Below are 13,514 nucleotides of genomic sequence, written 5' to 3'. Positions count from 1 at the left end.
TCCCTGAGGGCGTCCTCCTGAAATTTGGGGCGTAAAATAAAGAAATTGGGGGTGTGAGGAGGGGGGAAGGAGCTGTGCCCACCTCGGAGGCATCGGTGCTTTGCTCTCAGGGCTCCGTGGGGGGGGGGGGGTGAAGATGTCCTGCGAGGCATCAGCCCCGTTTTAAGTGGAATAATCGACATTTCAATAAAATTTGATAGAAAACTGACCAAAACCAGGCCTGATGGCTTCACCCCTGGTCACCTCCCTGCCCCCCCACCCATTGCCTTAAACCTTCACCTCAGGGGGGGATCCTCAGACCTTTACCTCAAAGGGGGGGCCTTTCTTTTAAAGTTTTACTTCACGGGGGACACCTTTCCTTAAGATTTTACCTCATGGTGGGGGCCTTAACCCCTTATTTCAAGGGCAGGGGGGCTTTTTTATGGCTTTACCTCATGGGGGGGCCTTAACCCTTTACCTCAAAGGGGGATCCTGTAAATTTTTACCTCAAAAGGGGGCCCTTCTGTAATCCTTTACCTCAAGGGGGTCCTTCAGCCCTTTACCTCAAAGAGGGGGGGTCATTCCTTAAACTTTTACCTCATGGGGGAGCCCTTAGCCCTTTACCTCAATGGGGGGGCCCTTTTATAACTCTTTACTCCAAGGGGGGGCAGAATTCCTTAAACTTTTACCTCAGGGGAGGGTCCCTTAAGCTCTCACCTCAAAGGGGGGGCCCTTCCTTGAACCTTTACCTCACGGGGCAGCCCTTACCCCTTTGCCTCAAGGGGGGGCCCTTCCCTAACCCCTTATTTCAAACGGGAGGCCCTTTTTATGGCTTTATCCCACCGGGGGGGCTCTTTTCTTAAAGTTTTACCTCACGTCGCCCCCCTCCTGAGGCACAGGGCGGCGGGAGGGCCGCTCCTCCAGCCCCCTGCCCGTCTCCAAGATGGCGCCGCCGCCTTCTCCTCCCGCCTTTTCCCGCCGCAGCCCCGTCACGTGACGCTGCGCGCAGGCGCCCTGCGGGCCGGCGGCACGAGGCACTGCGCTCCCCCCCGCCCCCTCCCACCCCGCGCATGCGCAGCGCCGCGGGCGGGAACGGGCAGGGGGCGCGCGGCGACGGGTGGGGGCGGGTGAGGGGGGGAGGGGAGGGGTTGGCCTCACGGGGAGACCCCAATTAACTAATTAGGGGCTGGGGGGGGCGAGGTTACCTCAGGGAGAGCCCCCCCGGTCCGAATTAGGGCTCTGGGAGGGGGGCACGCGGCGTTTTGTGGGGTTAGGAGTTACATTTACCTCAGGGAGAGACCCAAAATCCCTTTTTAGTGCCTCGGGAGGGGGGCTCGTGGCGTTTTGTGGGGCTGGGAGAAGAATTTACCTCAGGAAAAGCCCCAAAGTCCTTAATTATGTTCTTGGGAGGGGATACGTGATGTTTTGTGGGGCTGGGAGAAGAATTTACCTCAGAAAAAGCCCTCTCAATTGCTAATTGCATTCTTGGGAGGGGGCGTGTGGGGTTTTGTGGGGCTGGGGGCAAAGTTTACCTCAGGAAAAGCCCCCCCAGTTCCCAATTACGTTATTGGGAGGGGGCGTGTGGTGTTTTGTGGGGTCAGGAGCCACATTTACCTCAGGGAGAGCTCCCAAATTTGTATTTCTAGCCTTGGGAGTGGGGGATCGTGGCTTTTTGTGGGACTGGGAGAAGAATTTACCTCAGAAAAAGCCCCCCCAGTTCCTAATTAGAACCCTGGGAGGGGTGAAATGGGGTATTTGTGGGGCTGGGAGCAGGTTTCCCTCATAAAAAGCCCCCTTAATTCCTACTCCCCATCCCCAAATCCCCCCCTAACCCCCAGCCCCATTTTCTCCACCATGGGGGGGGGGGGTCCCAGTGTGTTTTTGGGGCCCTCCTCAGCGCCGTTTCTCTCCCTTCTCCTTCCCAGGTGGCGGCCATGGAGCGGTGCCGCTTCGTTGACGAGGGGGCTGCTAATTGGGAGCTGCCCCTGCCCGGCTTTCCCGAGGGCCCCGGGCTGGCCGGCGGCGATGCTCTCGGACCCGGTCCTGCAGATGGGACCTGCGCTGGCCTCAACGCCCCCCCCGGCCCCCCAGCAGAGCCCGGGGGTGCTCTGGAGGCCGACCTGAGCGCGCTGGCCCTGTACCCGGCCGAGCCCCCGCGGCACGGTGAGTCTGCAGGCACCCACGCTGCCCCCCCAGTTGGTTTTGGGGTCATTTTCCTGGAAATAGTGCCCGTTCCCGCAGCCTGAGCAGCTCGGAGGTGCTGGTTTTACCTCCCAGGTGCTGCTTTTACCCGTGAGAGGGCACTCACGCTGCAGAAGATCGTTATTACAACGCTTCCCTTCCGCAGGAATTTCGCTTCCATCCCATTTGCTTAAAATTACACCCTAAATAGGAATACGTGATGGTTTTTTTTTATATATATTAAGAATCTTTGCAAGCTGCTCTCCAGCTGGCGGAGGGAAACTTGCAGGCATTAAGCTGACAGCTTCGCTAAACGCCTCGCAAACGTCTCCGTTAGCTGGGGGGGGCCGTTCTGCCTAATTCCACCCCGAATTGGCTCTGAAATGGGTTCAGCAAAACGGGCTCGGCCGTTTGGTGATAATTAAACCGCTAACGGACCCAAAACCCCGCGCTTTTGGTGCCTGGGAGACAAACTGAAGGAAGCCCCGTGGCTGATAGTGCTCGGACGGGAAAAATGAGATTTCTAACGACCCAGGGCTGCGTTTTCCTGAGCTCTGGGATTAATTTCTAGCATTTTCCCTCAGATTCTTGCTGCTCGGAGAGGATCCGGGGTTCTCCCCGCCGTGTCCTCACCCGGCTTCTGCTCTCGCTGCCATCCAAAGCCCCGGGGCCGGATCCTGGTGGGGTTGTTGAGAAAAAAGGAGGGTTTTGATGGCAGGAATGAGGAGGGAGCGTAACCAAGGGGTCTTGCTCCTTCTCCCTCTCCAGATCTTGTGCTCCCCATGGCAGAGGACGCGCGGCACCGGTGCGGCTGCCCTGGGACCTCACCTCCAGCCCACGGTGGCCATGGGGAGGCGTTGGGTGGCCAGCAGGGCCAGAGCTGCTGCCCTGGGTGCAGCCAGGAGCTCCAGCAGCACGACCGGTACGTGGACAGGGTGGCTTGGGGTGGTTCCCAAGGTGCCAGCAACAGAATTGGGCTCAGAGGGCGTCAATTTGGGCTCAAAGAGTGTCGATTTGGGCTCGGAGCGCCGCGATTTTGGCTCAGAGCACCATGATTTGGGCTCGGAGCACCACGATTTGGGCAATTTGTGCTGTTTGTGCCCTGAAATGTGAAGTGAACTTGTGCTGGGAACCCAGACGTGACACGCACCCTCCCTGCCCCCCCTCCAGAGCCCCCTGTGAGCCCCTCGCCCGCCCGGAGAGCGACCGCGACCGCCGCTCGCTGCACCCCCACCGCTCGCTGCAGCACGGACACCCCGGCGAGGCGCCGCCGGTGGCCACGTTCCTGCCCTGGGGCATCGCCAGCAGCTTCGTGACCCCCACAGAGGGGGCAGGAGCTTGGGGTGCCCCCGGTAGGAGCGAGCTGGGGGTGGCTGCGGGTGACGGCACGGAGCAGGAGCAGCAGCGCCAGCAGAGCGCCGCTCCCCACACCCCCTGCCCAGCACCCCCGGGCGAGAGCATCAAATCCGAGGCTCCTGATGCCAGCTCCCAGCCCGCCCAGCACCCTTGGGAGACCCTCAGCCACCCGTGCCCGGCGCAGCCGAGCCCCCTGCAGCTCGCGGGCACCCCACGACGCCTCCTGCCCCCCTCCGGCAAGCGGCCGGCGGCCGAGCCGCTGCGTGCTGTGTTCCAGCAGCTGCCCCGGCTGCAGGAGGCTCCGGCGGCCTCCTGGCAGCTCCTCGACGTGCCGGGGGGGCCCGGTGGGCCCCGGCGCCTCCCCGGTGCCCGCAAGCAGCCGGCGGTGTCCCCCAGCCAGGTGGCCATGGCCTCCTTCTCCTCGCCCAGCCCCGCGCCGCCGGTGGAGAAGCGGCGCCTCACCATCTTCAACCGCATCCAGGTGGGTTTGGGGTGCAGCCCCCTGTTTCTGCGCTCGTTTTTGGGGCTTTTTGGCCTTCCTGGCGGGGCTGGGCTCGTCCACGAGCGCTCTGATGGTGTTGTTTTGGTGCTAAAAGCACAGAAATAGTCGAACAAAGCTCGTTTCTCCGGCCGCAGGGTGGGAACATCTACAGGCTCGGCACGGCGCTGGAGGAAGGCGGCCAGGCGGTGGCATGGTGAGCAGCTCGTGCTCAAATTTTGAGGTTTAACACCAAAATTTGACATTTTGAGGCTTCCTGGGGTGTTTCAACAGCTGGCCAGCCACAGCTCTCCTCCCATGGGGCTGAGATTCGGGCGGCCTTTTCATCTGGCTCCCTTTAGGCTGCGCTGATTAATTAATTAACGAGGGGCGCGGGGTTCTGGGAAGCCAACTGCCCCAAAAAGCAGCCGCAGTGGGGCAGGGCGGGGCGCTGGCGCTGCTGGGGGGGCACCGGCCCTGCTCTTATCCAGCAGGGAAACCCCAGGGGGTGGCAGCCGAAATCCCCAAACACAAACCCGTTCCTTCTGCCCCCTCCAGCAGCACAACGAGCGCTGTTCCCGCTGACGGCGGTGGCTGTGAGAGCGTTTTCCTCTCCAAGACCTGCAGCCAGCTCTTCGGGGCCGCCAAGGGCCTGGAGGGCCACGCGTGTGGCCGGGGGGAGCAGCAGCAGGTGACGAGTGAAGGGCAGGGGGGCTCCAAAACCTGCCCAAAGCACCCAGGGGTGGGAGCTGGGCTCCTGAAAGCGGCGCTGGGCTCCCCAAAACCCTGCTGAGGGTGGGTTCCTGGCCCTAAATCCCTCTTTTTTTCAGAGGAGCTCGCTCGGCGTGGTGGGGACGGCGCAGACTGGGACCAGTGGCAGCCCCTCGGAGCCGGCGGCGCCTCCGCTGGTGATTCCCGTCTCCGTCCCCGTGTCAGTGGGGAGCCAGGTGGGTCCCGGGGCTCTCAACTTTTGGGGCTCCCCTAAAATCCCCCGATGGCCTTAAATAACACAATGAGGGGGCTGGGGGGCTCCGTGCCCCCCTTATGGACCTGACACGCATTTGGGGTCAGGCCCCCAGCAGGGAGAGCGCAGCGTGGGAGCCGCCGGGAGGCTCGCAGCCGGCGAGGAAGAGGAGGAGGAGGAAGAGGCGGCCGCTGCCCCAGCCCCTGCTCATCCCCCCGCCGCCCCCCGAGGTGCCCCCCGGGCTGGGGGGGCCCTTCCAGAGCAACCTGCGCTCCCCGGTCCTGCTGGTGGACCACCTGCTGAGGGAACTGGTGCAGCGCTCGCCCTACACGCCGCCCCCCATGCTGAGCCCGGTGCGGGAAGGATCCGGCCTCTACTTCAGCGCCGTCTGCTCGCCCTCCGGCCAGCCCCGGCAGCTGCTCAGTGCCGTGCTGGGTACCAAAACCCTGATTTGTTTTAATCAAGCAGAAAAACGTTTTTCTTTAATCTCTTGGAGGGCAAATTGTGCGGGAGGGGGGTCCCGGGGGACATCAACCCCTCACCCCGTGCGTTTTGTGTCTCTCAGACCGCATGGACAGGGACTTCGGGCTGTGCCTCGTGGCAGACAGCGCCAAAATCAGCATCGAGCCGTGAGTCGGGGCGCTTTGGGGGGGCAGCGGGGGGAGGAAGGGCTCGGTGAAGCTCCTCTTCCTCGCCCTGCAGCCACATCAACGTCGGGAGCCGCTTCCAGGCGGAGATCCCGGCCCTGCAGGAGTGGCCGCGGCCGGGCGGCGAGGAGCAGGCGGCGGCGCTGGTCTGGAAGCCCTGGGGGGACATCGCCACCAACCGCGAGACTCAGGAGCGAGGTTTCTCCAAATTTTTGCCTCTGAGGCCAAAAATTTCCCCGTTCCTACAGCTTTTTGCCCGCTCGGGTTCCTTTTTGGGGTTCCTCGTGTGGGCGGCGCTCCCGGCAGTGGCACCGGGGCGCTGAGGCCGTCTGGTTCCTCCGTGTGGCACCTCGGCCTGAATCTGGTCTGAATCTGAATCTGGTCTGAATCTGGTCTGAATCTGGTCTGAATCTGGTCTGAATCTGGTCTGAATCTGGTCTGAATCTGGTCTGAATCTGAATCTGGCTTGAATCTGGTCTGAATCTGGCTTGAATCTGCTCTGAATCTGAACCTGGCTTGAATCTGGCTTGAATCTGAATCTGCTCTGAATCTGAATCTGGTCTGAATCTGAACCTGGCTTGAATCTGCTTTGAATCTGAACTTGGTTTGAATCTGGTCTGAACCTGACCCTGCTCTGATTGCCCTGGCAGTGACGGCTCTGCTCAACATGGCGTGCTCCAGCGCCATGCCCGGGGGAGGAACGAACCTGGAGCTGGCCCTGCACTGCCTGCACGAGGCGCGAGGCAGCGTCCTGGTGAGGGACCGGGGTGGCCGGGGGGGGGGCTCAGGCCCCCCAGGACCCTCCCGTGGCTCTGAGGGGGCGATGCTGGGGGCTGGGGGGTGGGAGGGAGCGGCGGGAGCGCGGGGGCTTCCCCTGGGCTGGGTGTGGGGAGCCACAGGGCAGCCCCAAATGGTGATTTGCCTCAATTCTGTGCCTCAGGGGGGGGATCTGAAGGCTCCTTGTTCCCCCCCGCAGGAGGCCCTGGAGATGCTGCTCTTCGGGGGGCCCCAGAAGCCGGACTCCCACCCCCTGGCCAATTATCGCTACGCAGGTAAACGAAGCCGGCGCCCCCCCTGCTCCAAGGGGGTCGTTCCCAGGAGCTGCGGGGCCAGGAGCGAGTAGCAGACCCCGTGACGTCATCTGGGTGGTGATTTGGTGTAATTTGGGTGACAATTTGGTGTGTTTCGGGTGGAAATTCGGCTGCTAACGCCTCTTCTCCTGCTGCTCCTCGCCAGGTTCCGACAGCTGGACGCCCGCTGAGAGGCAGCAGTTCAAGAAGGCTTTCTGCCTGCACAGGAAGGATTTTTACCTCATCCAGAAAAAGGTAAAAACTCGAGTTTGGGACAGCCCCGGGACAAACCCGCGCTGCTCCCTCCTGGGCCAGGCGGCGTTGGAGGATCCCAAGGGGATGCTTCAGTCCTGGGGGGGCTTAAATTCGTTAGCAAAGGCAGGAAGCAGCAGGGCTCTGCTCCAGAACATTCCTTATCAGTTGGCAGCTCCCCAAAATAATCATCCCCATCATCCGTGGTGCCACGAGGTGTGGTTTGAACTCAAAGTTGAGAGAAAAGCCTGAATTTGTGATTTGTGACCCCGGGGATCCCCCAGAGGGGAAGGAAAGTGCCGGGGGGACGTCGTGTGCTGCTGACGGGCTGCTTCTGCTTCTCTCCCGTTAGATTCAGACTAAAAACGTGTCCCAGTGCGTGGAGTATTACTACATCTGGAAAAAAAAACTCAAGTTTGACCACGGTCGAGCTCACCTCATAGACAAAAAAGCCAGGAGAGACAAGGAGGAGGTGGAAGAGGCTGAAGAGAAGGTAGACGGGCTGGGGGTTGGCGCCAGGTTGCTGCTGCTCCTCTTTTGGGGTGAAAAAGGGCTTTTTGTGTGCTGGGGGCTGGAAAAGTGCCTGGTGCTGGGCTTGCTCCCCGTGCCCGAGTTTCCTGGTGTCGCTCCCCGTGCCCGAGTTTCCTCCCCATTCCCCCAGTTTCTCAGCCCACTAACATTCATGCTTTTGTCCCTCCCTCTCATTTTGGGGCTATTCAGAGAGTTTTCAAGCCAATATTTTTAATTAACCCACCCTCCTGGAGGGAAGGTGAGGCTAATTAACGCCCTCGCGCCCGCAGCCCGCCGGCAGCCCGAGGAAGAGGCACCGCCTGCTGCCGAAGCCGAGGAGCTGTCGGAAGCCTCCCCCCGACGCCGGGGGTCCCGGCGAGCCCCCCCCGGCCTCCGAGCGCCCCAGCTTCCCCTGCAGGGAGTGCGAGAGGTGGGTGGGCGCCCCTCGGGCCCGCAGCCACCGAGGGGGAGCCGTGACCAGCTCCTTTTTCCCCCCCACCCCCCTCCACGCAGGGTGTTCGACAAGATCAAAGGCCGCAACGCCCACATGAAGCGCCACCGCCCGCCCGCCGAGCCCCCGCTGAGGATCCCCTGGCCCTTGGAGCACCTCCAAGGCCGGGCCGGGCCCTGGGAGGCCGCGATTTCGGAGTAGCCGCCCGGAAGGGCTTTTGGGATGAAAAGCCACGGCTTCGGGGCCGCGCGACTTCGGTTGAAAAGAGCTGATTTGGGTTTTTTTTTCTCAGCGTTTCGCAGCGGCGGTTGGGGTTGGGATTGACTGAGGGACCTGCGAAGGCGTCCAACGCCCCCCCCGGCACCGAGCTGTGTGGATGCCTGCTAAATTAAGAGCGCCTGGCACCGATTTGGCATCGTGCATGGGTGGAGGAGCGCCGCAGGATTGCTCCTGTACCCGGGGCAGAAGCTCTGGGGCCGGGCGTGCTGGGCTCTGTGGTGTGGGGAGCTCAGGGTTCGGCTGTGGCAGTGGGAAACGGGTGGGACGCGGCGTTTAAAATGTGTTAAAATGTGTTTAATAACACGTTTGGCCCTAAAGCAGACCCGGAGCACCGCTCTCTGCGCCGCCGCGCCGCGTTCTGTCTGCTGAGCTCGTTAAAGAGGGTTCTGGAGAGCAGCTCTGCAGAATTTTGGGGCGCCCTCAACAAACCCTGGAGGCACCTCGTGTCCACGCTGGCTTGGTGGCACCCCGAGCCAAGCGTGAGCGCTTCAGCCACCGCTGGGTGCCGAGCAGGCGCCGGCGTTCCTCCAAAATCCCCCTCCAAGGGCAGCAGCGCAGCTTTGGGACCTCTTTGGTGCGGAATTCACCGTTTTTGCTGATTCTCCTTCCCTCCCCGGCGCCGGAGCTGTCCTCAGCCGTCGTCGTGGCGCAGCAAGGACCGAGCGGAGCTCCCCAGCGCGGCACCTTCACGCCTCCCTGAGCCCCTTCCTCGCCACAGTGAGGATGAGGATGAGCCAGAGCCGTGCCCCAAGAGGTGCAGGCAGGAACGCGGCGAAACCCCCGGCGCCGAGAGCTCCGCTAGCGCGGGTCCCGCTGCCCGCTCCTCCCGGCCTCCAGCACGTGGAAGTTGTGGTGCAGGAAGAGGATTTGGTGCAGCTCCTCGGGCGGCAGCGCGGCGCGGCGGTGCCGCAGGGCGCTCTCCCCGGCGCCGAAGGCTTGGTTCGGCGGCACGGCGGTGGCGGGCACGGCCAGGTACCGGCGGCTGAGCCGCGCCACGGCGGGGAAGCGGTGCTCGTTGCTCCTCCACCAGTGCAGCGGGTCGGTGCTGCGCTTGCAGAGCGGCTCCACGATGTAATTCTCCAGCTGCTGGTGGATCTCGGGCATGCTCTCGGTCGGGTCCTTGCCCAGCAGGATGTCGTACACGCTGTGGGGCGGGGCGCCCTCCGGTTTGGACCCCGAGCCGGGCGCCCAGGAGTGGGCGCCGGGCGAGGGGGGCCGGTGGCCGAAGGCTTGCGACAGCATGGCCTTGACCCGGCGGTGCAGCTCGCTCCTCAGGCCCGGGCTCAGGAACCTCAGCTCCTTGAAACGCGGGTCCAAGAAGGACGCCACGACGGCCGGGCTCTCCAGCACCTTCTCCTCCTCCTCCAGCCCCCAGCGCCGCGTCAGCTCGGCGCGGATCCTGCCCACGGCCGCCGCCACGGCCGCGCCGGCCTCCTCCGCCTGCTGCCCGATGGCGGCGGCCACGCCGTGGACGCAGGGCATGAGGGCGGAGGCGGAGGCGTTCTGCTCCTCGCGCAGGAAGGAGGCGGCGATCCTCAGGGTCCTCAGCACCGCCGCCAGGTCCTGCAGCAGCTTCCACTGGTGGTCGGCCAGGCCCCGCGGCGCCGCCGCGCCGCGCGGGTGCTCCTCCAGCACCGCCATCACCGCCCACCTCAGCTCCAGGAGGCTCTCGCACATCTCCGCGGTGCTCATCCAGCACGAGCCGGCGTCCAGCACCAGTTTGGACTGGGATTTGTTCAGCGCCTCCAGTTTGCCGCTCAGCCGGCCGCCCGCCTTGGCGTCCTGCTGGAAGAACCGCACGATGCCGCGGGCGCCGCTCAGCGCCTCCTGCACCGCCTCCACCTCCAGCCCGGCCTCCACGCAGCGCTGCAGGACGCGGGCGGCGCAGCAGAGCCCGGCCCAGCCGTTGTGCGCCGCCGCCGGCCGCGCGCCGTCGTGCACCACGCAGAGCACGGCCTGGCTGCACAGCCCGAATTCGGCCAGCGCGGCGCGGAGCTGCTCCCCGAAATCCCCCTCGGGCTCGTCCTGGCGCGCTCGCCGCGTCTCCAGCAGGCACCGCGCGCGCCGCCACTCGCCGTCGATGAAGCTGGCGGAGACGCTGAGGTAGCCGTGGCCCGGCCGCGACGCCCACGGCTCCAGGCACAGCACCAGGCCCTGCGCCGTCTGCAGGTAGCGCTCCACCTGCCGCCTCGCCGCGCCGTAGCGGTGCCGCAGCATGCCGGCGAGCCGCGCCGGCGCCGGCAGGGCGAAGCCGGGCTCCAGGTAGCCCAGGAGCAGCCCGAAGCCTTTATCCCGCACCACCGAGAGCGGCTGCAGGTCGCGGAGGATCATCTCCAGCACCAGCTCCAGGATCGCCTCGCTCCTGGTGTCGGGGCAGGGCGCGCCGTGCCGGGGGCCGCTCTCCGGCGGCGTCGGCCGCGGCCGCTTGGCCTCGCGGCCCTCGTGCTCGGCGCCGCGCTCGTCCTTGGGCGGCGCGTCGCGGATGCTGTGCTTCCTGGCCAGGTGCTCGCGCATGGTGGTGGTGCTGTTGTGGAAGGAGAGCTGCTTCTTGCACACCGTGCACTCCACGTAGGCGTCGCCCAGTTTGGTGTAGTAGTTCCACACCTTGGACTTGCGGCGGTCGACGCCGAGCGCGGCGCCCGCGCCCTCCGGCCCGGAGCCCTTCTCCCGGCGCCGCCGCGATGCCGCCGGGCACAGGGCGGCCGCCACGCTGAAGGCGCCGAAGGTCGGCGGGAGGTCCTCTGGGGGCAAACACAGGAAAAAGGGTTGAGAGGTCGTCTGGGGGTGGGCACGGAACAAAAAACTCAACGTTTCTGAGGGCAAACGCTAAAAAAATCAACGTTTCTGAGGGCAAACGCTAAAAAAATCAACATTTCTAATGATAAATGGAAAAAAACGTTTCTGAGGACAAATGGAAAAAACTCAACGTTTCTGAGGACAAAGGGAAAAAACTCAACATTTCTAATGATAAATGGAAAAAACTCAACGTTTCTGAGGGCAAATGCTAAAAAAATCAACATTTCTAATGAGAAATGGAAAAAAAAACAACGTTTCTGAGGACAAATGGGAAAAACTCAACATTTTTGAGGACAAATGGAAAAAAACCTCAACATTTCTAAGGACAAATGGAAAAAACTCAACGTTTCTGAGGGCAAACGCTAAAAAACTCAACATTTCTAAGGACAAATGCAAAAAAAACAATGTTTTGCTGAAGACAAACACAAAAAACGTTCCTCTGAGGACAAATGCTAAAAATTCAACGTTCCTCCGAGGACAAATGCAAACCAAAAGACTCAACGCTTTTCTGAGGATAAGCACAAAAAAACCCCATCAACGTTTCTCCAAGGACAAACGCTAAAAACTCAACGTTTTTATGAGGATAAATGCAGAAAACTCAATGTTCCTCTGAGGACAAATGCTAAAAATTCAACGTTCCCCTGAGAACAAACGCAAACCAAAAAACTCAATGTTTTTCTGAGGACAAACGCTAAAAAACTCAACATTTCTCTGAGGACAAATGCTAAAAATTGAATGTTCCTCCGAGGACAAACCCAAACCAAAAAACTCAACATTTCTCTAAGGACAAATGCAAAAAAATCAACGTTTTTCTGAGGATAAAAGCTAAAAAACTCCACGTTCCTCCAAGGACAAACACAATCCCAAAAACTTAATGTTTTTCTGAGGATAAGCACAAAAAGCATTCCCTGAGGACAAATGCAAACCAAAAAACTCAATGTTTCTTTGAGGATAAATGCTAAAACCTCAACGTTCCTCTGAGGAAAAATGCTAAAAAACTCAACATTGCTCTGGGGACAAACGTGACACCCACGTGAACCAAAACCCAATGTTTTTTTGAGGACAAACAAACCAAAACGCTCCACATTCCTCTGAGGACAAACAGCACCAACGTAAACCAAAAAAATCAACGTTCTTCTGAGGACAAACATGAGAAATTCAGCATTCCTCTGACAACAAACACAACATGAACCAAAAACCAACGTTCTGAGGACCAACACCAACCAAAAAACGTTATTCTGAAGACAAAATACACACAAAAACACGTTTTTCTTAGGATAAACGCCACCAATGTAAACCAAAAATTCAACGTTCTTCTCAGGATCACCAGGGACCCAAAAACTCAATGTTTCTCTGAGAATAGACCCAAAAATTCAACGTTTCTCTGAGGACAAACACACAAAAAAATTCAACGCTTCTTTATGGGCAAATGACTTGACATAAACCAAAAAATTCAATATTCTGAAGACCAGCATGGACCCCAAAACTCAATGTTTCTGTGAGGAAAAACACAGCACCGACACCAACCCAAAAACTCAACGTTTTTTCTGAAAACAGACCCAAAACCTCAACATTTCTCTGAGAACAGACCCAAAAATTCAACATTTCTCCGAGGACAGATTTTAAAAAAGTGAATTTTCTACCAAACCAAAAAATTCAACTTTCCTCTGAGGACTGACCCCCCCCCGCCTCCCCCTCTGCCCCCCTCCAGCACCTGGGGTCCCTTTTTTGGGGGAAATGAGCCCAAAACGGGCACGTACCGGGCGCGGGCTGCGGGTAGGGCTGTGGGGTGAGGGGCAGGGGCTCGTCGGCCCCCTCCTCCTTGGGCTGCTCCTCGGCCTTGGGGCGCCGCCGGCCGCTCGCCTCCGCCATCGCCTCCCGCCCTGAAATTGGGGGAGAAAACGTTAAAAACAGTAAAAAACGTTAAAAACATTAAAAATGTTAAAAATGTTAAAATGTTAAAAACATTAAAAAGCCAGCATGGAGCCCTGGGGTCGTACCCGGACAGACGGAAGGCTTTGGCTCGTTAGCGTCTGGGTTCGTTAGCCGCTCGGTTAATTAGCCGCTCGGTTAATTAGCGGCTGGGTTCGTTAGCCGCTCGGCTCGTTAGCTGCTCCCAGGCAGCGCTTCCCTTTCACCTGGAAGTGCTGCGGGCAGGGCTCCTCTCAAAAGTTCCCGCTGGGAAGGGAGGAAGGAGGCAGCCCCCGCCTCCCAGGGAGCTTCGCGGCGTTTTTTTTGGGGTGAATTCGGGGGGATTTGGGAAAATTCGGGGGGTTTTGGGGGTGGGGGGTGCAGGGGGGTGCTTGGTCGCTGCATCGCCGGCTCCCAGCCCTGTGCTGCAGCTCCTGGAAGGGGTTGGGGGGGGTGAGGTCAGGGGTGTGACGTCATCATGGTGGCCGTGACGTCATCACGGTGCTCATGATGTCATCACAGAAGCCGTGATGTCATCGCCGTGGTGGTGACGTCACCACGCTGTCAGCGCCTGGCTGAGCAGAGCAGCTCCGTGCCCCCCCCTCGCCTCCCAGCCCCCCTTTTACCGCTTGGCTCCCGC

At 60.7% G+C, this 13,514-nt stretch overlaps 2 protein-coding genes across 4 annotated transcripts; one reads left to right on the top strand and one right to left on the bottom strand.

Annotated features, from left to right (window-relative positions):
• Window positions 1–1,200: 1,200 nt before the first annotated feature.
• ZNF541 (zinc finger protein 541) lies at window positions 1,201–8,304 on the top strand. Of its 3 annotated transcripts, XM_084501926.1 has the most exons (15): window positions 1,201–2,142; window positions 2,929–3,082; window positions 3,331–3,997; window positions 4,153–4,211; window positions 4,553–4,685; window positions 4,825–4,941; window positions 5,066–5,393; window positions 5,524–5,587; window positions 5,661–5,803; window positions 6,256–6,359; window positions 6,582–6,657; window positions 6,842–6,930; window positions 7,280–7,420; window positions 7,728–7,867; window positions 7,951–8,304. In XM_084501926.1, exons 1-15 carry the CDS (start codon window positions 1,914–1,916, stop codon window positions 8,087–8,089), a joined length of 2,583 nt encoding a protein of 860 aa, XP_084358052.1. In that variant the 5' UTR covers window positions 1,201–1,913; the 3' UTR covers window positions 8,090–8,304. The 3 variants fall into 3 exon arrangements, with proteins under 3 accessions (XP_084358052.1, XP_084358053.1, XP_084358054.1); XM_084501927.1 differs by lacking the exon at window positions 7,728–7,867; XM_084501928.1 differs by lacking the exons at window positions 5,524–5,587; window positions 5,661–5,803.
• A 135-nt stretch (window positions 8,305–8,439) lies between these two features.
• LOC311425882 (E3 SUMO-protein ligase ZBED1-like) lies at window positions 8,440–13,233 on the bottom strand. Its single transcript, XM_084501929.1, has 3 exons — window positions 12,964–13,233; window positions 12,724–12,846; window positions 8,440–10,908 (listed from the first exon to the last, which is right to left on the bottom strand). Exons 2-3 carry the CDS (start codon window positions 12,833–12,835, stop codon window positions 8,966–8,968), a joined length of 2,055 nt encoding a protein of 684 aa, XP_084358055.1. The 5' UTR covers window positions 12,836–12,846; window positions 12,964–13,233; the 3' UTR covers window positions 8,440–8,965.
• Window positions 13,234–13,514: the final 281 nt, after the last annotated feature.

This window comes from Aythya ferina, assembly GCF_964211825.1.
Source record: "Aythya ferina genome assembly, chromosome: 35".
Taxonomy (NCBI): Eukaryota; Metazoa; Chordata; class Aves; order Anseriformes; family Anatidae; genus Aythya; species Aythya ferina.
This window is presented reverse-complemented; position numbering and strand designations above follow the sequence as displayed.

Excerpts from the sequence above, each read along its gene's own strand:
- ZNF541 (XM_084501926.1), top strand. The coding sequence starts at position 1,914 with ATGGAGCGGTGCCGCTTCGTTGACGAGGGGGCTGCTAATTGGGAGCTG. Across the intron at positions 6,360-6,581 it reads AGGCGCGAGGCAGCGTCCTG|GAGGCCCTGGAGATGCTGCT; the intron begins GTGAGGGACCGG and ends TCCCCCCCGCAG. Across the intron at positions 7,868-7,950 it reads CCCTGCAGGGAGTGCGAGAG|GGTGTTCGACAAGATCAAAG; the intron begins GTGGGTGGGCGC and ends CCCTCCACGCAG.
- LOC311425882 (XM_084501929.1), bottom strand. The coding sequence starts at position 12,835 with ATGGCGGAGGCGAGCGGCCGGCGGCGCCCCAAGGCCGAGGAGCAGCCC. Across the intron at positions 10,909-12,723 it reads CTACCCGCAGCCCGCGCCCG|AGGACCTCCCGCCGACCTTC; the intron begins GTACGTGCCCGT and ends GTTTGCCCCCAG.